The sequence below is a fragment of the Drosophila mojavensis genome, unplaced genomic scaffold (assembly GCF_018153725.1).
Source record: "Drosophila mojavensis isolate 15081-1352.22 unplaced genomic scaffold, ASM1815372v1 contig_231, whole genome shotgun sequence".
NCBI classification, from domain to species: domain Eukaryota; kingdom Metazoa; phylum Arthropoda; class Insecta; order Diptera; family Drosophilidae; genus Drosophila; species Drosophila mojavensis.
The window spans coordinates 1,438,813-1,459,154 of NW_025318772.1; the positions used below are offsets into that span (position 1 = coordinate 1,438,813).

Consider the following 20,342-nt stretch of genomic DNA (forward strand, 5'->3'; position numbering starts at 1 on the left):
GCAAAACGAGCGACCATTACATGGGCGGACGGGCAGAAACAGAAACCACTTGCAAGCAATTTTCATCAGCGCATTTTCCTCCTCTTCATTTTGCTTTTATATATATGTATGAATTTTTTTTTTTTTTTTTACCATTTTACCAGGCGTAGCCACAGCTGCTGCTGACAGGCAGGACGAGCATTTTGCTTAGTGTCTGACCGCAACTCGCTGCAAATCCTCCACACACAAAGTCTGCAGAGAAATCTCTGGGCAAACGCATTTAGCATTTGGCTGCAGTGCGGCCCATGTCCACATCCAGCTCGGCATCCAGGGGCTACAACTTCATTGTCTCCGGCAGGCAAAAGGTAAACGATTCGAGGCCAGCTCGATAAGAAACTAATGCCAGTGCAACCGCAGCCAGCATGCATAGCTCTCCCCAGAGCTAAGTCCATTTAGCAGTACTTACCATAAAGCTCAACCAGCTCTAGGCCCTGAGCCCTATATGGACTGAGAGTCGGCTGCGGGCTGCACTGTGGCCTAAGCGCTGGATAGGGTTGCTTACAAGCCTGACTGAGAGAAAAACAAAAAAATAAAACAAACAAATAGACGGCCCGGCAATCAGGAGTAGTCGACCTAGTCGATACCTCGACCAAGAGTTGAGATCGGAATTAAGTATCTGAGGTGTTAGCCACAATCATCTTGAGCCACTGTGTATATTCATATTTTAATAAATTAAATTAAAAGAACAAAAATGATAAAAATAGACCGAATCTGTAGATCATAATTAATAATTTCATTAGCAAAAAAATTATATTTTTTACTAAAACCTAAATGTCCAATTGGTATGAAACTAAAGAGCAACAAACACATTTTAGCAATTCTAAGCATTATAGACTACAATATTCAAATTATATTCAGAGTCATGTCAATTGGCATCAGTGCTGTCCTATAGAAACAAGGATTTGTCATCCCATATACCCATTTACATTTACATTTACAAAGAAAAGAAAAAAAGGAAAAGAATTCTTAAAAGAGAATGCGAAGAAAAAATATGGTTAGAAGTGAAAAATAGCAGTTTACACTTTACACTTGCCACAATGCAGATGTAAATGGCCACGCCCACAGCTCACGCCCGCTGGTCAGACGCTTCGGTTACTTTCGCCAGCTGTTAATAAATTTAAAGTTTTGCTTTTACTTTGCTGGGCAAAAAGGAAAATCGGACCAGAGCGAAATAAAAATTGAATAGACAACTGAGCCAGCAGACGATTCACACACTTGCTCGACTGTGTATGTGTGTGAGAGTGTGTGTGCTTGTAGGAAAGTTTAAACTTTCTTTAAACGCTGCATGAATTGTTTGTCTTGTTTTCTCCCTCTACAACTGCAACGTGTTGTTGTCGCTGCTGCTGTTGTCCAGCTTTCCATTTGCGACGCTAAAAAAACGTTTTACAGTCTGTGCACAAAGTATACGTCCGTGTATGCGTGTGTTTGTGCACTTTTGGCAGGACATTTATTAGCTTTGTTTTGATGTTTTTGCTTATGCAATTTCCAAGCTACATACATATATCGATAGCTGCATTTACCTACAGGTCCACAGAGCGTGGCATGTAGGTGACAGCGGAGCTCATATTTCCCAGACCGACATTTATTGCAATATTTGGAAGCTTCTGCTGCTACTGATTGATTGAATAGTTATATTTTGAAATGAAAGCAGCTCGCAAGAGAATTGGAGATAAAATTCGTTTATTCATTTTCCATTTTATTTTCCATTTATGCATTTTGTTTGTTTTATTTTGTCATTATAAGCTCAACATGTCATTTGTAATTGTTTTCTACGTAATATTAACTTGGGGTTTTCAAAGGAATTTCACATGCAACAGGTGCCATACACAACATTTGCCAGAGAGGTGCGAGGGCTAAGAGGCTAGTACTTAAGCTGTCAATCTACAGAAACTGTTAGGCAACTATTGGCATTTCCAGGGTATTTAGTAGTGTTAGAAACGTTACGAAATTCTACATTTATTTGTTCAGCAAGAGCCGGCTGAGCTACGTTGAGGAAAGGCACTTGTCAGGTGTTTTGTTTATTGGATTTAAATGGAAATGCACTAAAGTTTAATTAACCATATAAACTAGTTGATATCGTTTGAGAGTCCGGACCAGCTGTTCCTCTTGTGAATGCTTAGCTTGTGCGATTTGTGATGTCTTTAATTTGTGATGTCTTTAATTTTAAAAGCTGGGCCTGAAGCCGTTGCGCTGCGATAGCACTGAATCGGGACTCTTGAGCTCCATGGCCAGCTTATAGCCCAGCTCGGGCCGACGATCTCGACCCTCAGCCATTGCCTTGACCTGATCAAAAGCAAAAGTTTATCCAGTAAATCCCATTTTTAGCTACTCTGCCGCATCACTCACCTCGTTGCTGTGCACAATGACGCCATCGCTCTTGATCACCTTCTCCTTGGTGTGCTCAATGTCATGGAAGTCGGTGCCGCGGCAGCAGTCGTCTATCAGGACGGTGCGATAGCCAGCGGACAGAGCATCCACAGCCGTCGCACCCACGCACACATCGTAGGCCAGGCCGCACACGTAGATGTCTGTGGCGCCCTTCATTTTGAGCTGGGCATTCAGCGTGGTGTCCGACAGCTTCTTGTTGTCCCAGAACACGGAATAGGAGTCCACCTCCGGATTGGTGCCCTTGTATACCTTGATGCCATGATCGACCACCTTCAGATCCTTGTGCAGCTCCGCGCCCCAAGAGTCCTGCACACAGTGACGCGGCCACAGACGTTGCTTCATCGGCGGTGGCCCGGCAAAGATGACCGTATCAAAGACCTTCGCCGAATCAGCATCCAGCTGCGAGCATAAATGCATAAAATATTTCATATATATATATATTTGATTATAATAATGTTGAATATCATTAAAGTGAACTCAACGATTTGCAGGGAGTGCAATAGAATAAGGTAAGGGTTCATGTACGGAGTCTATAAATAGACAGATGAATACTAACCCTTGCAACCCCAGAGTCAGATTATGTAAGAGACGAGCGCTGAGCTTTACAAACTCAGCGATAGGATAAGAATATGTTATAGACCTTACACACTCAGCAATAGACGCACTAGATGTAAAGGTTGAAAATATGCAGGAGTCTAAGTATAAAAACCCGGGCTCAGAAGAATAAAGATCAACACTTAACTAAACACCATCATAGTAGTTTGAATGGGAACCTAATCATTTCAACAAGCTCAGTTAGTGTTGATGAATCAAGTGGAATTAGCTAATTAGGAATTGAGGGTCAGACTTAATTTGCTCCCGTTCATAATTCATACATTAGAATCTCGATGTAACGACGGTCACGAGCGTAAAGACGCTATAGCCGTATGAGCTTGCTCATATAAGTTTGTCTGGGGACCAGAATTTTTATCTCAATAACCATACGGATGCTATAATCGGAGTCGTTAAAACTGAAATATACTGTACTTTCCCATATTTGTTAATTCAATACAACAAATTTTTATAGCAATTTTCTATTCGTTTATAACCTCAAAAATTTTTATTTACTTTAAATTAAATTTTTCTATTTTACGGCAATGTTTTATGCTAGCGGCAAACTTCTCTTTTGAATACAATTCCTTTACAATAAATACAATTGCCATCCTAAGACATAAAATATATTTCAATATTATAGCTCTACTACTTGGATAGCGCTTTGTACTTGACCATTTAGGGATTAAGCAGATGAGATAAAAATCAAATCAATCAAATCATATAATTGGAACGGAGCTGCAAAGTATATACAATTACACTTTACCTATCTTATAAACTTATCATATTCTCGCAACTTTAACCCATTTCATAATCTGATATATGTTACGTTCATTTGTATTGAAATTTTGGAGCCTTAACACTATCATAATCCCTAAGGCTTTAACTAACTGATTGTAATTGAGGTTTCAATTTCAATATCAAAATGCAAACTGCCATCTACTTGGTTAAAATGCTTGGACAATTCGAATATATGTATGTATATATGGCTCTCACTCACCGCCGAGGACTCGTCCATGGGTCGCATTTTGACATTATCAATAAATGAAACATGATCGCTGGGATGCCAGTCTAGGGAGTAGAAGACTGCATCGAAGTCCACCGAGTCCAGCAGCTTGTTAATGGGCTCCAGTATCTGCAAGGAGAGCGGTCATTGGATAAGCTCACAACAGATAAGAAAAGGCGGGCAGGGGAAGCGTGAGCGGGAGATGGAGCGGTCTGTCAGCTGAGCAGTCCATAAAGCGACGACGGAAGTGTGTGTTATTAATTTTGACAAATTTTCATGTTCGAGCGAGGGCAGTAAGTGAAGTGCCGGCCAGCACAAGTGCACCACCGAGGCGGACGTACTGCGGTGGGCGGGTGGCCTCGGCTCAGCCAATTGCGGCAGATGGCAGCCAAGAGCTGATGTCGATGCTGCTGCTGCCGATGCGGCACTTGGTTGGCTTTGCCGCTGACGATGGCATCCGGCGTATGTCGCAGCGCGGATGCGACTTAAGTAAAGCATATCCGCTTCCGCCTATGCACACGCACACAGCTACAGCCACAGCCACAGCTACAGCTACAGCTATATATATAGAGCAACAGTATCATTCGATGGTGGCTGACATGCAGAGTACCGAGCGTCAGGCTCTTTTTCTCTCTCTCTCTTTCTCTCTCTCTCTCGTTGGCGGCAATGACTTTGGCTCATCCTGCGCTTCGCTTGGCTGCCTCCATTTTCATTTCTTGTTACGTTTTATGTCTTTCCGTCGCCGCGTACCTGCCAGCCCCGCACCAGCTTGCCGGTGCCCAGCCCGCCTGCGTTTTATCAGCTGAACTGCTGCCCTATCTGTGGCCACAGCCCACGACTCACAACTGCCAGCTTCAATATTATCTTCGTCTTGGCTTCGTTATATTTTTTCTTTTCTTTTCTCTCTTCACCAACTCCAGGTCTCACCTCATGTCCTTGCTGCTGTGCACTGCAATTACTTATATCCAAGGAACCACTTATAAAATCATTTTGTACATCAACAATGAGAAACGCGTTCACCGGTCGCACAATCTGCCAAGAGAGTGAAAAAGAGAACGAGATAAGTTATATGGAATTAGAGCGAGCACAACATACACGAATTTCTCTACAAATATAATTAACGAATGCGAAATACCTTTACTTACTATGTAGATATTTTGAGGTGTCTACAGAAGAAATTATTATAAGAGAAATCTTAACTTAATTATATTTTAAAAAATGTTTCTCATTTCTGCCTTCTCTTAGCAAGTCAGTCAAAGCAAAGAGACGATTCCTTGAGTTAGGAAAGCCGATAGCTAAATATGTAATATGATAATAATCTAATTGCAAATATTAATAATGCAGAAGTTAGCGATAGATTGTTGGGAAAGAAAACCCAAATCAATCTAATCAATCTTCAAGCAACCGCCTGTTAAATTCAATGACTATTTACTAATACCCTAACAATACAGGGCATTAAGATGGCAACATGAACAGCCACGAAAAATTGTAAGAAAATTGTATGGGCAAAGTAAGTGAAGCAGACACCACAAAAGACGTCGGGCCAAAGTACATAAGCACAAACATGAAAAGCTACAAAGAAATTTGTATACACGTGCATTAGTGGGTGTAGCGTACATATGTGTGTGCACATGTGTGTGTGTGTGCTCGTGTGTGCGCTGATGAGTTTCTTCATTTTATTCATTTTTTTTCCTCTGCTGCTGCTCCTCTTCCTTTTTTGTTGCCGCCCATTATAAATGCGTTTTAAATGAAGTAAAAGCCAGTCAAAAAAAAAAAAAAAAAAAAAAAATAGCTTTCGAAAAAACGCTCGCATGAGAGCAAAGAGCTCGTTAGGTCTGCCATTGCTATCTTGACTGTCAGCCCAGTAGCTGTATAGAGTATAGAGCACAGGGGCTGCGCAGAGCAAAGCATCATCAGTAGCTGCAGCAGCGGCAGGAGCAGCAGCAGGAGCGGGTGCTGATGCACGATGTTCGTCGTCTAAGCTGATTATGTTCGAGCATATTTAAAATTAGTGAAGCGCTTTTAATTTGTTATTTATGTGCACGCTGATTATGAATGATTATGATCTATGCGCAAACACCCACACAGAGACACACACACACACGCATACGCAATCGAAGGGAGTACTGAAAATGGAACAGGAATAGAGACTGGGAGGACAGTCAAGAGCAACAGCAGGAGCAGCAGGAGCAGCAGGAGCAGTGGCACATTAGCGTCAGCACGTTGCAAGCGCCATGCAAATGAGAGATGATTGCGTGACACGTGAATCACGATTAAAGCTGACGTTTTTAATGCTATACAAATTTGTATTATTATTATTTATTAATCAATGAGATTTCTATATTTCTATATATGTAATGCATTAAATTATTTTCGCTCATCTATGAAGTCATTTTTTGTCGTATATCTCTTCATATACTAGAAAGGGCCAAGACTATTTTTATATTATATTTATATTTTATATATATATTCATATTCGAGTTGGTTTCTTGAATTATTCTTAGTATAATTCTTGAATAGGAAAAGTTTTAGACACTCGTAATTAATTTGTCTTGGAGCATGTTTCATTGAATGCTGAATGTGCACTCAGCTTGGCCATCTCTAGATATCTGTTATTTACCGCTTGTTGTTGCCAGCTTTGATTTGTGTTGCTGTTGCAACTGTTGGCAGAGCGTTTAAAATATGTCATCCAGCTAAATGCTTTGAAGCGGCCCACGTGAGTTGCAGCCGTAGCCGTAGCCGTAACCGTAAACGCAGCCGTAACCGTAGCCGTAGCCATAGTTGTAGCCGCAGCCGCAACAGCAGGAGCAGCAGGTGGTACGCAAATGAAGCTGTGCGACTTGGTGGGAGCAGAAGCAAAATGAGAGCGAGAGCGACTGAGAGAGAGAGAGAGAGAGAGAGAGAGGGGCTCCACGCTGAAAGGCTAGCTTGCTATTGCTTCTGGTGCGGGGCAGACAGCGCTTAAGCAGTTGATGATTTATCGCCTGTTGCCAGTAGCTGTTGCCCTGCCAGTGGTTGGCATTAGTGCCTCTGCAAACATGGCGGTGGTGCAGCGGTGCAACGATGCAGCGGTGCTCGGGAGCCGCATAGTTGCGGAAGTGATTTACATTTCGCATGTCGAGCATGCGACGTATTTTGAGCATAGTTTTCGGTTAGCATACTTAGAGATAATGGCCGGATAAAGGTAGTTAATGTATCAATTTGCTGTCACATCTCTCTCTCTCTCTCACTCTCTGTGTCTCTATGTGTGTGTGTGTGTGTGGGGGCGAGCTATTTCTGGAACGAGCATATATCACGCTGGGAATTAAATGTGCTCTAACTGGCTTAGCAGCCCATAAGCGGATCAAAATCGAGCTGCCTCGCAAGGTATTGAGTGGCTTAAAATAGAAATGTCAACGTAAGTATATATGAAGCTTAATACCATAAGATTTATGTTTCATTTTGTAATTGTATTTATATCGAGTATCTATTTAATAATTTAAAATTGAAAATTCAAATTTATAGCAATAATTATAATAATAATATAATGTATAATGTAAAGTTAAATAATATAATGGGAAGAGCATATATATTCCTTCACATAAATTTATACAATTAATTTTTAATTTTCTTTACGTATTTCTTATCTAATTCTCTTTCATTTCACACTTACAGCTCTCATTCAGTTTCATCAATTAATTATACATAGTGGATCAACCTGTCAGAGTTTCCACAGCTGACCCCAAAATTCTGCGTCCATCAATTTTGGTTCACAATTTGAACATGAGTTTCACTCGCTCACCTCAAGTGCGGCAGTCGCCACAAGAAATCAGAGGAGCAGCATCCAATTATGAACCATTTGACGCAGCTGTTGCTGACGAGCCTCAATTCACCCCCGCCCCCTCCCTTGCCCACTCGTTCACGCCCTCGCTCTTCGTAAGCCAAAGTAAGTTGGCAAATTAACACGCACCTCACACTGTCCCGTTCCGTTGCCGAGCCCTGCTCCTGCTTCTGCTCCTGCACTGGCTAATGCAAACAACTGACCCTTGGCCCGAGCACTTATTGTTATGGCCGCCCACCTCCCACCTCTGGCGCGCCCCTTCTCGCCTGTTGCTACAGTTTAATTTAAAGTTGAAACTATGAATGTTTGATTAAAGTGCCAAGAAACGCTCAGAGCAGGAGCTTCGAGCAGGCCGAAATCCTGTTCATTCATTTGGCTGGCAAATATGTTACGGCTAAATTAATTATTGAGCATTGGAGTGCGGTACCCACAGACATGTTGTGGATGTGACACCCCACCTATAGGATGCCTTTGCCGTGTGCCAGGCTATTGCGGTCTGTGTGTGTGTGTGCGGCCAAGACAGGGCACCTTTAGATAACCACAGCAAATCTTAAATTCAAATTACACTTCAGCCCGATTCTGTCAGAGTTGGCAACAAAAGAAACAAGTTATAGAAATATCTTTGCTACACCTAGCGCTCATTCTCTCTCTCTCTCTCTCTCTCTCTCTCTCTGCCGCTGTCAATCTCTCTCTCTCACTCTATTTCTCTCCGTCTCCCTCTCTCGTCTTGGCTGACATGTGTGGCTGGCGAAAGTTTCAGTCTTTTGGCTGCTGCCATGCAACATTTCGAGTCAATTTCAGTGCTGAATAAATTTCAAAATCCGTAAAACCCAAAGAGCTGAGCTCTTTTTGCCTTTAGTTGAGAACTGCTGCTGCCGCTGCTGCTCCTCACGAGCCGCAGACAAAACTGTCAAAGTGTATGTGTGTGTTTGTGTCTGTGTCTGTGTCTGTGTGTGCCAAAAAAGTTGCCAAGCTAAACGAATAAGTACGGCAAATGGTGACGTCGACAGACAGATAGGACGAGACGAAGGCGCACGAATCGAATGAAATTCAACGTGATATTGAAGTATGTGCCAAAAGGGAAACGTGCCCACCCGCACTCACATACCCAAACATACCCTTGCACACACACACACACACACACACACATATGTATGGGTTTGAGGCAGGTGCTAAAGCAATTTCCGTTTTGAAATTGTTGCATAAGTTGGCGGCTCTGGCAGCTCGGAGCTGGGCCTGCCATTTGGCACATACTTCACTCGCGCGCTTTCGCCCTTTCTATATATAATGTATATAACTTTCTTCTTTTTTTTTTGGCTACTCCTCAACATAGGCTAGACAGCACCCGAAACATTGTCGCTGACAGTTTGTGGGTTTTCGCTCTGTGTCTGTGTGTCTGTCTCTGTGTGTGTGTGTGTGTGTGTGTGTGTGTGTGTGTGCGTGTTGCAGGCAACAAAATTACATTATACAATTTATGCGGCTGACTGGGACCAGAAATTGTTTGGCCAACTCCCTGACGAGCATCTAGCGCAAACTAACTATAAATAAGCTAGACGCTTCAACGGGAAAAACGTCTACAAAACTTTGACACATTTGCAGGCATCCGAAAAATAAAAATAATAGTAATAAATAAATAAACAAGTGAAACAACAAATGCGCTGGAGCTGATGTGCCAATAAGCGGCTTAAGAGAGTAAAACTTTTCCACAAATTATTCCAATAATCTGCGCGGCTTGCAAAAATATTTTTATTGTTAGTATTTTAGTATCAAATAACGGATTTATATATCAGTTAATATTTTGAGGTCGGAAATATATTTTTATTTGTATGTGTATGTTTTAAACTTGTTTTAAACGCTTAAGCTACAAATAGAAAAACCTTTAATTTTTTGATAAATAATATTCTATAGTAATCTCAATAATCTTAGGTTTATACATGAAATTCATCTACCTATAATTTATATGTGAATATTGTTTAGATTATATTTAAGTTTTATAAGCTTATAAATAAGTCGGAAAATTATTTATTTTTGATTATTGATTTATTATTAGTTTCATTTAACTGCATTAAAACAGAAATTCAAGTTCAGAGCAAAAGACTGCAACTGCAATTTAATCTTTTGTCTTTCAGTGTTGTGTTAGAACAAAGACTCACAGCAAGAGAGTCGCCTCGACCAAGCGCAATAATCATAGCACTGAAGAAAACATTAGAGAGAGAGAGAGAGAGAGAGAAAAGATAAAACACAATTGCAAGACACACTTACAGGACAAAGAGAGAAGAGATAAGACACAATTGCGACTCGCTGCTCTAATTAAATAGTGAACAAATAAAATTGAGTCTAAAAAAGCTACTGAGAATGCATTTATGCTCGGCATTTAGACACACATACATACATCCATACATACACATTTTATAAGTAATTGACAAACATATATATATACATATATATTTATATTTAATTGCTTGCAGGACACGTAAAACGCTTTGTTTCACTTCTGCACTTGTGCTCTTTTTACACAAGGTATTTATAATTTATAGCTTACTATCAACTTGGCTGTCTCTCACTCACTCTGTGCCCCTCGCTCTCCCTCCTTTTGATTTAATGATGCCTACTACCGGAAAGCTTTTTCTATTGGAAAAGCATTTTTCATGTCAGACAACTGGCCAATCCAATTAAACAAAAACTGCCCAGCTGCCAACAGTTTTCTCACTCTTGCGCCTCTAAATCAACTGTTTCGCTTTCTCCTGCACCGGCTGTCTCGCTCCGTCTCCGTCTCCCTCTCTCGCAGCTGGTGCTTTTTGTATGTTATAAGTCATTAACTTTCTAAATAATCGCCGCAGCGTGTCAACTTTGGTCGTTAAACTTTCATCAGTCGAGGACGTAACGGTAACTGCTGGGATGCTGGATTGAGGATTGAGAATCCCAAAAAAAAAAAACACACACACACAGAGTGTGAGAGAGAGACGGCAAAGACAGAGAGAGATGAGAAAAAATTAAGCTCTCTGGACACGCGACAACGTCGCAAAAACCGGAGCAAAATTTATAGCAAGATATTATTTTCCGCTCGATGAGCAGACAAGTCGTAGGGCGACTTTTGGCACTCACTGTGCGGCGGTGTTCCTTATGACTGCCAGCCCTGCCCGCTTCCATCTAGAACCTGTGGCCGTGTTTCTCGGTGTCGGTGCGTAACTGAGCACAAAAATAAAAAAATAAAAAAAAATACGCCGGCACATTGTGCCATAAATGAAGACATTATAAACGATGCTGCAGCACGACCCACCTCAACCACCCGAGACCACGCTCAATCTGACTGTGTGTGTGTGTGTGTGTATGTGTGGGTGGGTGGTGGTACATGTACGAGTTTGCGTGGGTATGTGTGTAAGTAAGTGAGCCCAAGATTAACGGTAGACATTGTAAGACACTTAAAGCTGCTGAAGATTTTTGAGTCGCTTTGTGGTTGGGGGTTCAATGAACTATATGATGACGCGCCTTATATGATATATTACAGCTTCCCAAATGTGCCAGCGAGCGCACATAGCCTACAAATATATACCCATATATATATATATATATATATATATATATATATATATATATATACATATAAGAGCAGGTGGCAGCCGGGCAATAAATGTATTATATGAAGATAAAACTGTTTGAGGAAATGGCATACACACATAAAATGAAACAGCCAGCAGCTGCCTTTCTAGGCGATTCTCAGTATTATCAACTGTTATTTTGTAGCCCCCTATAAACATTTATAGCTCGCAAATGAGTAAACAAAGACTAAAGGTCACATTCCGAGCATATACGAAAATATGATAAATATTTGGGTATTATAGACCTCTGTTATTTTTAGTAGTAGTAGTAGTAGTTAGTAGTAGTAGTAGTAGTAGTAGTAGTAGTAGAACTTTTTTTTTTACTCATTAAATTTTTAATGACGTTTTCTTATCCCGAAGAATCATTAGGAAATACTCCCTTAGATAATTAATCCTATGATACTTATTTAGTCTATAAAGTTAGGCTGAATATTTTAAAGTTCTTTGAACTTTTCGGATGGAATTCTTGAAGTTTCAAATGCAATTTCGGCTTGTCAATTAATCTGAATACCATACTTTATGGTACAATGCAAAAGCCGCAATCTGCCCGCTTCCTTCCCAGCAGCCGCCGTCCCTTTGTGCCGTGCTGTTGCCTTCAATTCCAGCACTTAAACTTTCAGTGGAAAAGGTCATTTTCGTGCACTTTGTCCCTCATCAAAAGCGCTGCTTGGCTGCCTCTTGCGGCGAGTGCTTGTTGGAGACCGCAGCATTTAACGCTTCACAGGACAGCGCCAGGACTATTACGCACAAACAGGCAAGGCACACACACAGACACACACACACGCACACACTGCCTAGGCACACCTTTTGTGCAGTTGGTTAAAAAGCATTTTAAGCCCATAAATTACGCATCTCACAATGAAATAATCAAAATGTAAACGCAGTTGCATTGAATTTGCTGAAATATCTGCTGCCTCCTTCAGTTCGCCCTTTTGCCCCTCCCTTGGCCTGGGTTGCTTTGAGTTGATTGTTTTTGGCCGTGGCGGGCGGGCATGAATGCCAGTCACATTATTTCCATAAATTTGCGCTCGTTTCCGTTTCCGGCGCACTTCAAACGTTTACGCGCTCTATAACCAGCTGGACGCAGTCACACGCACACTCGCCGAATAACTGTAAAATGTAAAATGTACCTCAAAGCCGCGATATAAATTTGCCAATGATTTACGGGCGCTAAATGTTCTATTTATGTGTTTATGTCATTTAAATGGGCCAGCCGCAAGTTTTGGCTCGTCTAAGTTTTTGCGGGTCTCGTCCAACATTTGATTTGTTTATTATGCAAATTTCGCGCTTGCCAATTGTTGTTGTTTTTATTTTCATTTTGCATTACTTTCGTTTTATTATTCCCTCTCTCTCTCCCTCTCACACTGTCTCTCTCACTCGCTCTTCGTCAGGGCGCAAACATTAAACTGCAAATTACCATTTATGCAATTCATGCGGAAATACAAACAAAAGTCAATTTTATGGGGCGAAATTGTTGTTGCCTTCGGCGTTGTTGTTGTCATTTACTTTTCTTCTTTTTTTTTTTTTTTTTTTTTTTTTTGGCAAGCCCTTAATATACGGTTGCCAAAGGAAGCAGAGTGGGGGCTGCCATTTTTTAAGTGTTCCCTTTATTATTATATCAGCTGCCGGGACAATTTTTTTTTTATATGCGTTAATAAATTTTTATGCAATATTACACAATTGGGCTGGCACGAGAGGATGGCGAAATCATCATCGTTTAAATGGCATATCAAAAATGAAATTATTTTTGTGAAATAATTTGTCGCGGGACAAACGAGGACAGCACTCAACAGGCAGGCAGCCAGACAGGCAGCCAAGCAGTCAAGCGGCCAGGCCAGCCAGACAATGCGTGCCACCTACCATGCGTATACGTAATATTCTGCCAGCAAACTAATGCAAGCGGAAAGTATAGCTGGAAGAGAGTTTGCCCGAAGAGCAGCTCACCTAAAGATGTTGACTTCTCAAAATTGCGGAAAACTTTGATGCATAAATTAAAGCAATTTGCAAGGAAAGTTTAAAAACTTTTCTTTATAAAATTAAGCGAAAATGCAACCCAACATATTCACGAACAAATTTTATCACTTTTCTAGGGTTATGGCTAATTTCCCAAGAGATTTACAGAATCTTTGCAGTTTGAGGAAAAAATAATATACAAAAATCAAGACATATGTGGGAAGATTGAATGAAGAGTGTGGGAATAAGAACGCTTTTCATCGCATTAAAGAAAATTGAAGTTGTTTGGATATATAGAACATAATATTTTGAAGAAAATTTAAGTTGATAAGATAATATTTGGTACGCGATTAGAGCTGCAAGGTTTTTCAAATCATATTTTCACATTTTTTTTTTTTTTTTTTTTTTCTTTAAATATATATTTTCCATTAAATATCTTATCTGAATCAAAATCTCCAGGTAGGCAATTCCTTTCAAGCACCAACCGTAGCACACTCGCTTTTTGTCAGAGTTTCCGCTTTGTACAGAAAAATCACGTGGAACCTCGAAATATGTACACATATAAATATATATGTATATATTTACGCAGCTTTTTAGCGTAACTGAATATATATAAATATAATTTGCATACTAGTACATCAAAACTTTTCGTCACTCTGCATTTCGGCTTGAGAATTAAATTCACATTTATATTAAAAGTACATTAACCCGCAAAAATTACCGCCGTAAACAAAAACTTTTGTTTTGCGTAAATTTGAAAATAAAAAAATAAAAAATAAAAAAAAAAATAAAATATATATATATAAACATATATAGTCTGTGCCAATTGTTTGTGCCCCACAAATTTAAATCGGAATTTTCGACTTAATTTCAAGACTGTGATTTACTTCAAGATGTATGAAGTGCAGAGCTCTTGGAGATTTTTGAAAATCTTTAAAGAGTCACAACATTTTCACATCACGTACGCAACTTTACGACAGCCACTGTGGGCAACAATGTAAAGAGCATACTCTGAAAGAAATTTAGAAGAAAGCAGGCAGCAAATGAAGTCGCCAAGCCGTAGACAACAATAAAATTATTCGAATGTACATATATATATGTATATATTTCTTTTTTTCTGATATTTTAATATGCGGGCAATGCCACTCGAGGAGCCAGAAGCTAACCAAATGAATGCAGCTCCGCTTCACATTTGCTGTGCCATTTTATTTGTCACGCGTTTTTATCACTTTGCGTGGGGGAGAGAGTAAAGGCAGCGTATGTGTGGATGTATATGTATGTGTGTGGGTGTGCGTGTGTGTGCGTGCGTGTGTGGTCCCAGCATCAGATTATCACATTTGCATACGCCGCTGTTGCTTCGTGACAGGACAGTGCGATGATGATGACGATGACGACGGCAAGGGATATGATATAGGAGTTTCAGTTAAGGCTGTCTCAGCATCTGTGTGTTTGTGTGTGTGTGTGTGTGTGTGTGTATGAGTTGAAAGGCATATAACCTCATATGCAGACAGACCCAACCTGATGTGTGACATTTGCTGTAAGCGACATTTTACCGTCCAACATGGACTGATCAGGATTGAATTACACCCACAATCCGGGAGTCGGTCACTTTGATTGCAAACGCTGCGAATGGATGCGAATTTCGACTGGGCTAGTATGTGTGTGTCTCTGTGTGGGTGTCTGTGTACGTGCGTGTGTGTGTTTGGGTTTTTATGACGCAACTTCCGCGCAGCAAAACGTTGACAAATATTTTATTATCACATTTTATGATTTTATGAGTCCCCGGATATGAATCACTGAGTGGTGAGACGTTTTCCACACCGACCCCCCACACACACACATACAAACACAATCACACACTATCACGTAGACACATAACAGTGGATGATGGGCTTAAGCACACAAATACACAAACACACACATATATATACATACATACATATAGTGAAAGCTTTGCTTACCGTTTTTATCCATTGATTCCAACAAAATTTAAACTCCTCCCTATCGATGAAGCCATCGCCGTTCTTATCAAAGACAGCGAATATTTGCTCGAGGCGTTCGTGTGGCACATCGTAGATGTGGCCCTTGTCATTACGGAACAGAGCACGGCAGATTAGCGTAAACTCAGCCAGATTCAGACGGTCATCGCTGCGTGGGAGTCGAGTGCCAGCAAAGGTGAATCAGGCATGAAAATAAACGAGAGCGCAAGATAGAGACGGCTGCCAGATGGAAAATAAACTTAACTTAGTTTCTAGTAACAAAATCAGATGAGAGCACATTGAGTCAGGCCGTGTTTGAGGGGGGGAGGGCGAGCGGAGGTCCTCTGATGTTTCTATAAGCCTGCTGCTAGCTGCCAGTTGGGGTTGTTTGTCATTGTAGCCGACTGTCACTTGGCAGCCGAGCTTTAAGTTCCATTCAGATTTCACTTATTTATAGCACACTTTTTGGGGCGCGCCCTCGGCAACAGCAGCTGCTTTCAATTTGTATTGCGTTTAATTAAGGTAAAATTAATGCGATTACGTTTATTGATTTGCGCTTAAAATGAATGGCGCCATAAAACTGTTGAAAATGTCAATTAGAATTAATTTATGCAACATTTGCATAAATTTTTTATTCAACTTTTGCGTACATAAATTAACTTAGATTTCGCCCTCAAATGAATCGAGCGATTTTATTTATTTTCTTTTATTTTTTTCATAATTAATTATTAATACCTGTCATGGCCCTTGTTGATGCTGGTAATTCACTTGATTTTATTTATTTATTTTCATGATTCACATTTTTCCTGTTTGCTCAATGTTTTTCTTCTCTCATTTATCAAGAATTATTTTACTATTGACCAGGCCCAAACGGGCACTTAATGCCAATTCAATTCCAATTCGCTGTATTATTTCATCTTGACTTGTCTACAGATCCACCAAATGTTCATTTCATAACATTTAAGCTTCAATAATTAAATAAAATTTGTAGTTTGGCCACATTTTTGGATGCTGTGTATTATTCAATTATCTTTAAATGAATATGTGAATATGTGAATGCAAACAGTGAATATTGAATGCAAATAAATATTCATGCAGTTTCGCTTAATTAATTTAATCGCAATATGCCCATTTCGCAGTCGGCTCTGTCCACAGGGTGTACAAAGAGAATTATTATTAAGAAAAATATTGCATGTGCTTATCACAATTAATAATATTTCACAACTTTATGCAATTTGATGCAATTTAACTGTTTGTTTTTAAGTTAATTAAAGTGCATTTAAAAATTATTCGAATGCTTTTACAAGCGGCACGCGAATTGTATTATATTAATAATGAAATTAGTCAGTAAATATGTAAAATGTGTTAAGGCATTTTCCAATGCGTGTTCTGAATTAATATTATTGATGTATTTTATTTAAATGATTTTAGTTTATATACATTTTTGTATAAATTAATATTTTTCTTATTTTTTACATTTCCAATAATTTTTATTACATTTTATAATTTATATATTTTTTTATTTATTTATTTTTATTTTTTTTTTTATTTTTACGTTTTGTTTGTCCGTCTGTCCTCTGTCTGTTCGATACGCACCCATCCTTGTCGAATGCCGTGAAGCAGGCGTCCATAGCTGAACCGTTCGAATCGTCGATGACAATTGGCGGTGTTGGTGAATCCATAACTGCGACAACGTTGCTAACGTGTCCAAGCAGCAAACAACTAGGGCGCTCGACGTGCGGCCTCTCTGAACTTGCCACTTAATGAAGCACGGAGACGAAGCCAACTGCAAGTTAAAGTGAAACCATCAATAATAACGCCAGTAGGCAGACACTCTCTCTCACACAACACACAAACAAATGCACACACACATATGCCACGCCCACTGCCCAGTACCGTTAAGACTAGTGTCTGGTGGTTACCCGGCTTACCCGCTCAGTTTGGACGCCCGCCAGTTACTGAGCCACCGGCCGAGGCCCGTTCCGATACTCGCCTTGCAATAGATTTATCGAATAAACAAAACAACGCCCGCACCACCCGCACCACCCGCACCGCTCGCACCGTTCGCATTGTCATGACGACGACGTCATCTTGTGGTTTATTTTATTTATTTGATTTCACGCCCCACCCATTGCCACCCGGAGCCAGCCAAGCGAGAGCGGCTTTTGTGGCTGCGCCCGCAGCGATTACCTGGCGGCCTTTTTCCTAATCAAAAACTGCGCATTGTGTAAGCCTTTAGTGAATGTTGTTGTTGCTGCTGTTATTGCTGTTATTGCTGTTGCTTTTGTTGTGAAAATGTGAAAACGCCTTTGCAGCAGTTGCCACAACAAAATGCCAAAAGCTGCACCAAAGTTTCCAACTCGTAACCATCAAAACAGGAAAAAAAAAAAAAAAAACAAGAAATGCGGGTGAATCCACTGCAATTGCCAACGAACTGTGCGAGTCGCGATGTATGCGAGTGGCGGAGGCGATTTTAAACGCGTCGAAAGTACAGTTGCGCACACAAACATCATATGTGTGTGTGTGTGTTTTTTTTTTTTTTTTTTTTTTTGGTCCTGCTTTTGATTGGCATATGTTCTTTTTGCTTTGTTGAAGGGAAAGGAAATTTTCGTAGAGGGCTCCACTCGACGACTTGAAATCCAGCTCTAACTAACAAGGCCAATTGTTGACGTTTTGAGGGGCTTTCAGCTACAACTACTTCTTCTTCTTCTTCGTTGCCCAAGCCCCAACTTCTCATATCGTCTGTGAGGAATGACAATGAGCATTTTGTTAGCTAACAATTTGGCAATTATTAACTGTATGTAGTTCGCTATTTAGCTACGCGGAAATTGAGGGAGCTCATTAGTTTAGGGTACGAGTTTTTTAAGAAATTAAAATTATATACGTATATATATCTATAATCATATAAATTTATCTTTGGATCAGAGTTCTCGTCGCAATAACCGTAGGGACAGAGTCGTTATAGCCGGATTCTACTGTAGTTTATGACCGATAATGAGAAAGATAATGATAATCATATTAATGCTAAAAATATTTATGATACCACAGCTTAAGATAATAATGATAATAATAATAATAACAGTAATATTTGATCGAAGAAAGTGAGAGAACGGTGCTCAGTCAAAGTTACACCTTGAATTTTGACGATATAAGGGATAGCCACTCAAAGATGGCAGATCCATCACATGTGATTGATTGACAAATTATGCATAACATATTTTTATTTAAATTTTTTTTTTTTTTTTTTTTTTTTTTGATGATAGTCATAGTAATGATAATGGCAATAACAATAAAAATATGATTATCAATGTTTATTCAAAAATAAATATAAATAATGTCCCGTTCAGTCTAGCGTCTTGACTGTAACCTGAGCCGCAGCTAGAAGCAGCATAATCCTTCATTCTGCTGCCTGCTCCCCCGTGAACAAGTGGGATTTGTGGTCCGCAATCGCCGGGAGCTCTGCAGCCAGAACCAAAGTATATAAGCCATAAAGCCATAGATTTCCATTCAACTTAAAGTCGCCGTCGCCGTCGCCGCCAAGCAGCAGGCATACAGGCCGGCTCTAAGCCGAGCATTGTGCATGTTGTGCCGACATATACGGGCTAATGCGCAGCGAGCAATAAATTTAAATTTATATGGATGTTTACTTAATATTAAAGATTTATGCACAATATGTGGGCACAGCGACTGCAGCAGTCATTCACATGAGAATATATACGTTTATATATATATATATATGTATATGATATATATATGTATATGAATAGAGGTGGAAAAGGTCTAATAAAATAAAAATATGGCACAGCAAATGTGACCGGCAATGGAGCCTGGTCATGATTTATGCCAACGCATAGAAGCCAATCCCTGACCTATGAACCCAAGACCCCTTCCAGCCACTCCTGTAACCTCCCTCCCCCCACACTCCACTGCTTTTGCTAGCCGCATGAATCAGCAGTAAAAATCTGTAAAGGCCCAGCAGCCACATAAAACCCATAAATGATTACTCAGTTAAGAGTCTTCGCTCCACTCTCTGGCTTTTGTACTTTAATATACTGGAAACTTGGCCGCAGATAAACAAATAACAAATAACAAACAATTTTAAGGGCCGCTTGTGCATGTGTGTGTGTGTGTGTGCGTGTGTGTGTGTGGTCTTTCTGCTGTTCGCCTTGTGCTACAATAAAAATGCGCATAATTTGCGCTGAGCTAAACAAAAGTTTCGCCCAAATAAACATAAGTACAACTCCCCAAGGTAATGGATGGATGCGGGGGAGGTGGGGGAGGCAGGGATTGAGTTTCCAGGCGCCACAACACTAATTGAAAACTATTTTTAGGCAATGGCCCGCAGTGCCCGGGCGGGGGGTTAATATGTAAATGGAGGATAACGCGAAATGCGCAAAACTTTTGCTGCCAAAACAATTTACGCGGCATTAAGCAAAACGCAAACGCAAACGCAAACTGAAATGCTCACCTTACCAGGCCCTCAGCGAGGCCAGCACATATTTATTTAGATTTGTTGTTTTTGTGCTCTTTTAGGCGGAGCCTCCAATTGTTTTCGATTAAAGCTGTCGACGTCAAAGTCATTGACTAAATAAAAAGCATCATAAAAGTGAAAGCATTTAGCCCCAACTCTGATTCGTCATTGCCCCTCACACTTGGCCTCGCCCGCATCAAACGGCAAAAAACTTTGACAATTTTGGCAAATAATGAAGCCCGCACGTGTCGAAATTGTTTGCTCCAGGTGAGACAGTCGAAAGGTGAGACCCGAGTTGGCACCCAAGAAGAACTTCATCCTGACTGCTTGACTGTGACTGAAGCTCCAAACTTTGATGGAATAAGAAACCTGAAAGACACTTTAAGCTCAACTTTCCACCAATCATCGCAGTGCAGAGCCATGCGCATTATGAAAATTAAAACAAAAAACCAAAAAAAAATTTGAATGCGTGAAACTTGAGATATGAATTTCCTGC

The 20,342-nt window shown here is 40.3% G+C and overlaps 1 protein-coding gene across 2 annotated transcripts in view; it reads right to left on the minus strand.

Annotated features, from left to right (window-relative positions):
- Nucleotides 1-2,023: 2,023 nt before the first annotated feature.
- LOC6574588 (nicotinamidase) overlaps nt 2,024-20,342 on the minus strand; it is a 34,074-nt gene continuing 15,755 nt past the window's right edge. The window contains exons 1-7 of one of the 2 annotated variants that reach the window (XM_002000591.3): nt 17,307-17,357; nt 16,972-17,161; nt 15,358-15,544; nt 4,952-5,056; nt 4,019-4,153; nt 2,386-2,826; nt 2,024-2,322 (exon numbers count right to left, since the gene is read on the minus strand). In XM_002000591.3, the coding sequence (XP_002000627.1) occupies nt 2,203-2,322; nt 2,386-2,826; nt 4,019-4,153; nt 4,952-5,056; nt 15,358-15,544; nt 16,972-17,057 (1,074 nt within the window). In that variant the 5' untranslated portion in view covers nt 17,058-17,161; nt 17,307-17,357 and the 3' untranslated portion in view covers nt 2,024-2,202. Of the gene's footprint in view, nt 2,323-2,385; nt 2,827-4,018; nt 4,154-4,951; nt 5,057-15,357; nt 15,545-16,971; nt 17,162-17,306; nt 17,358-20,342 lie in introns of those variants that run through there. The other variant, XM_015167540.3, reaches the window with a different exon arrangement.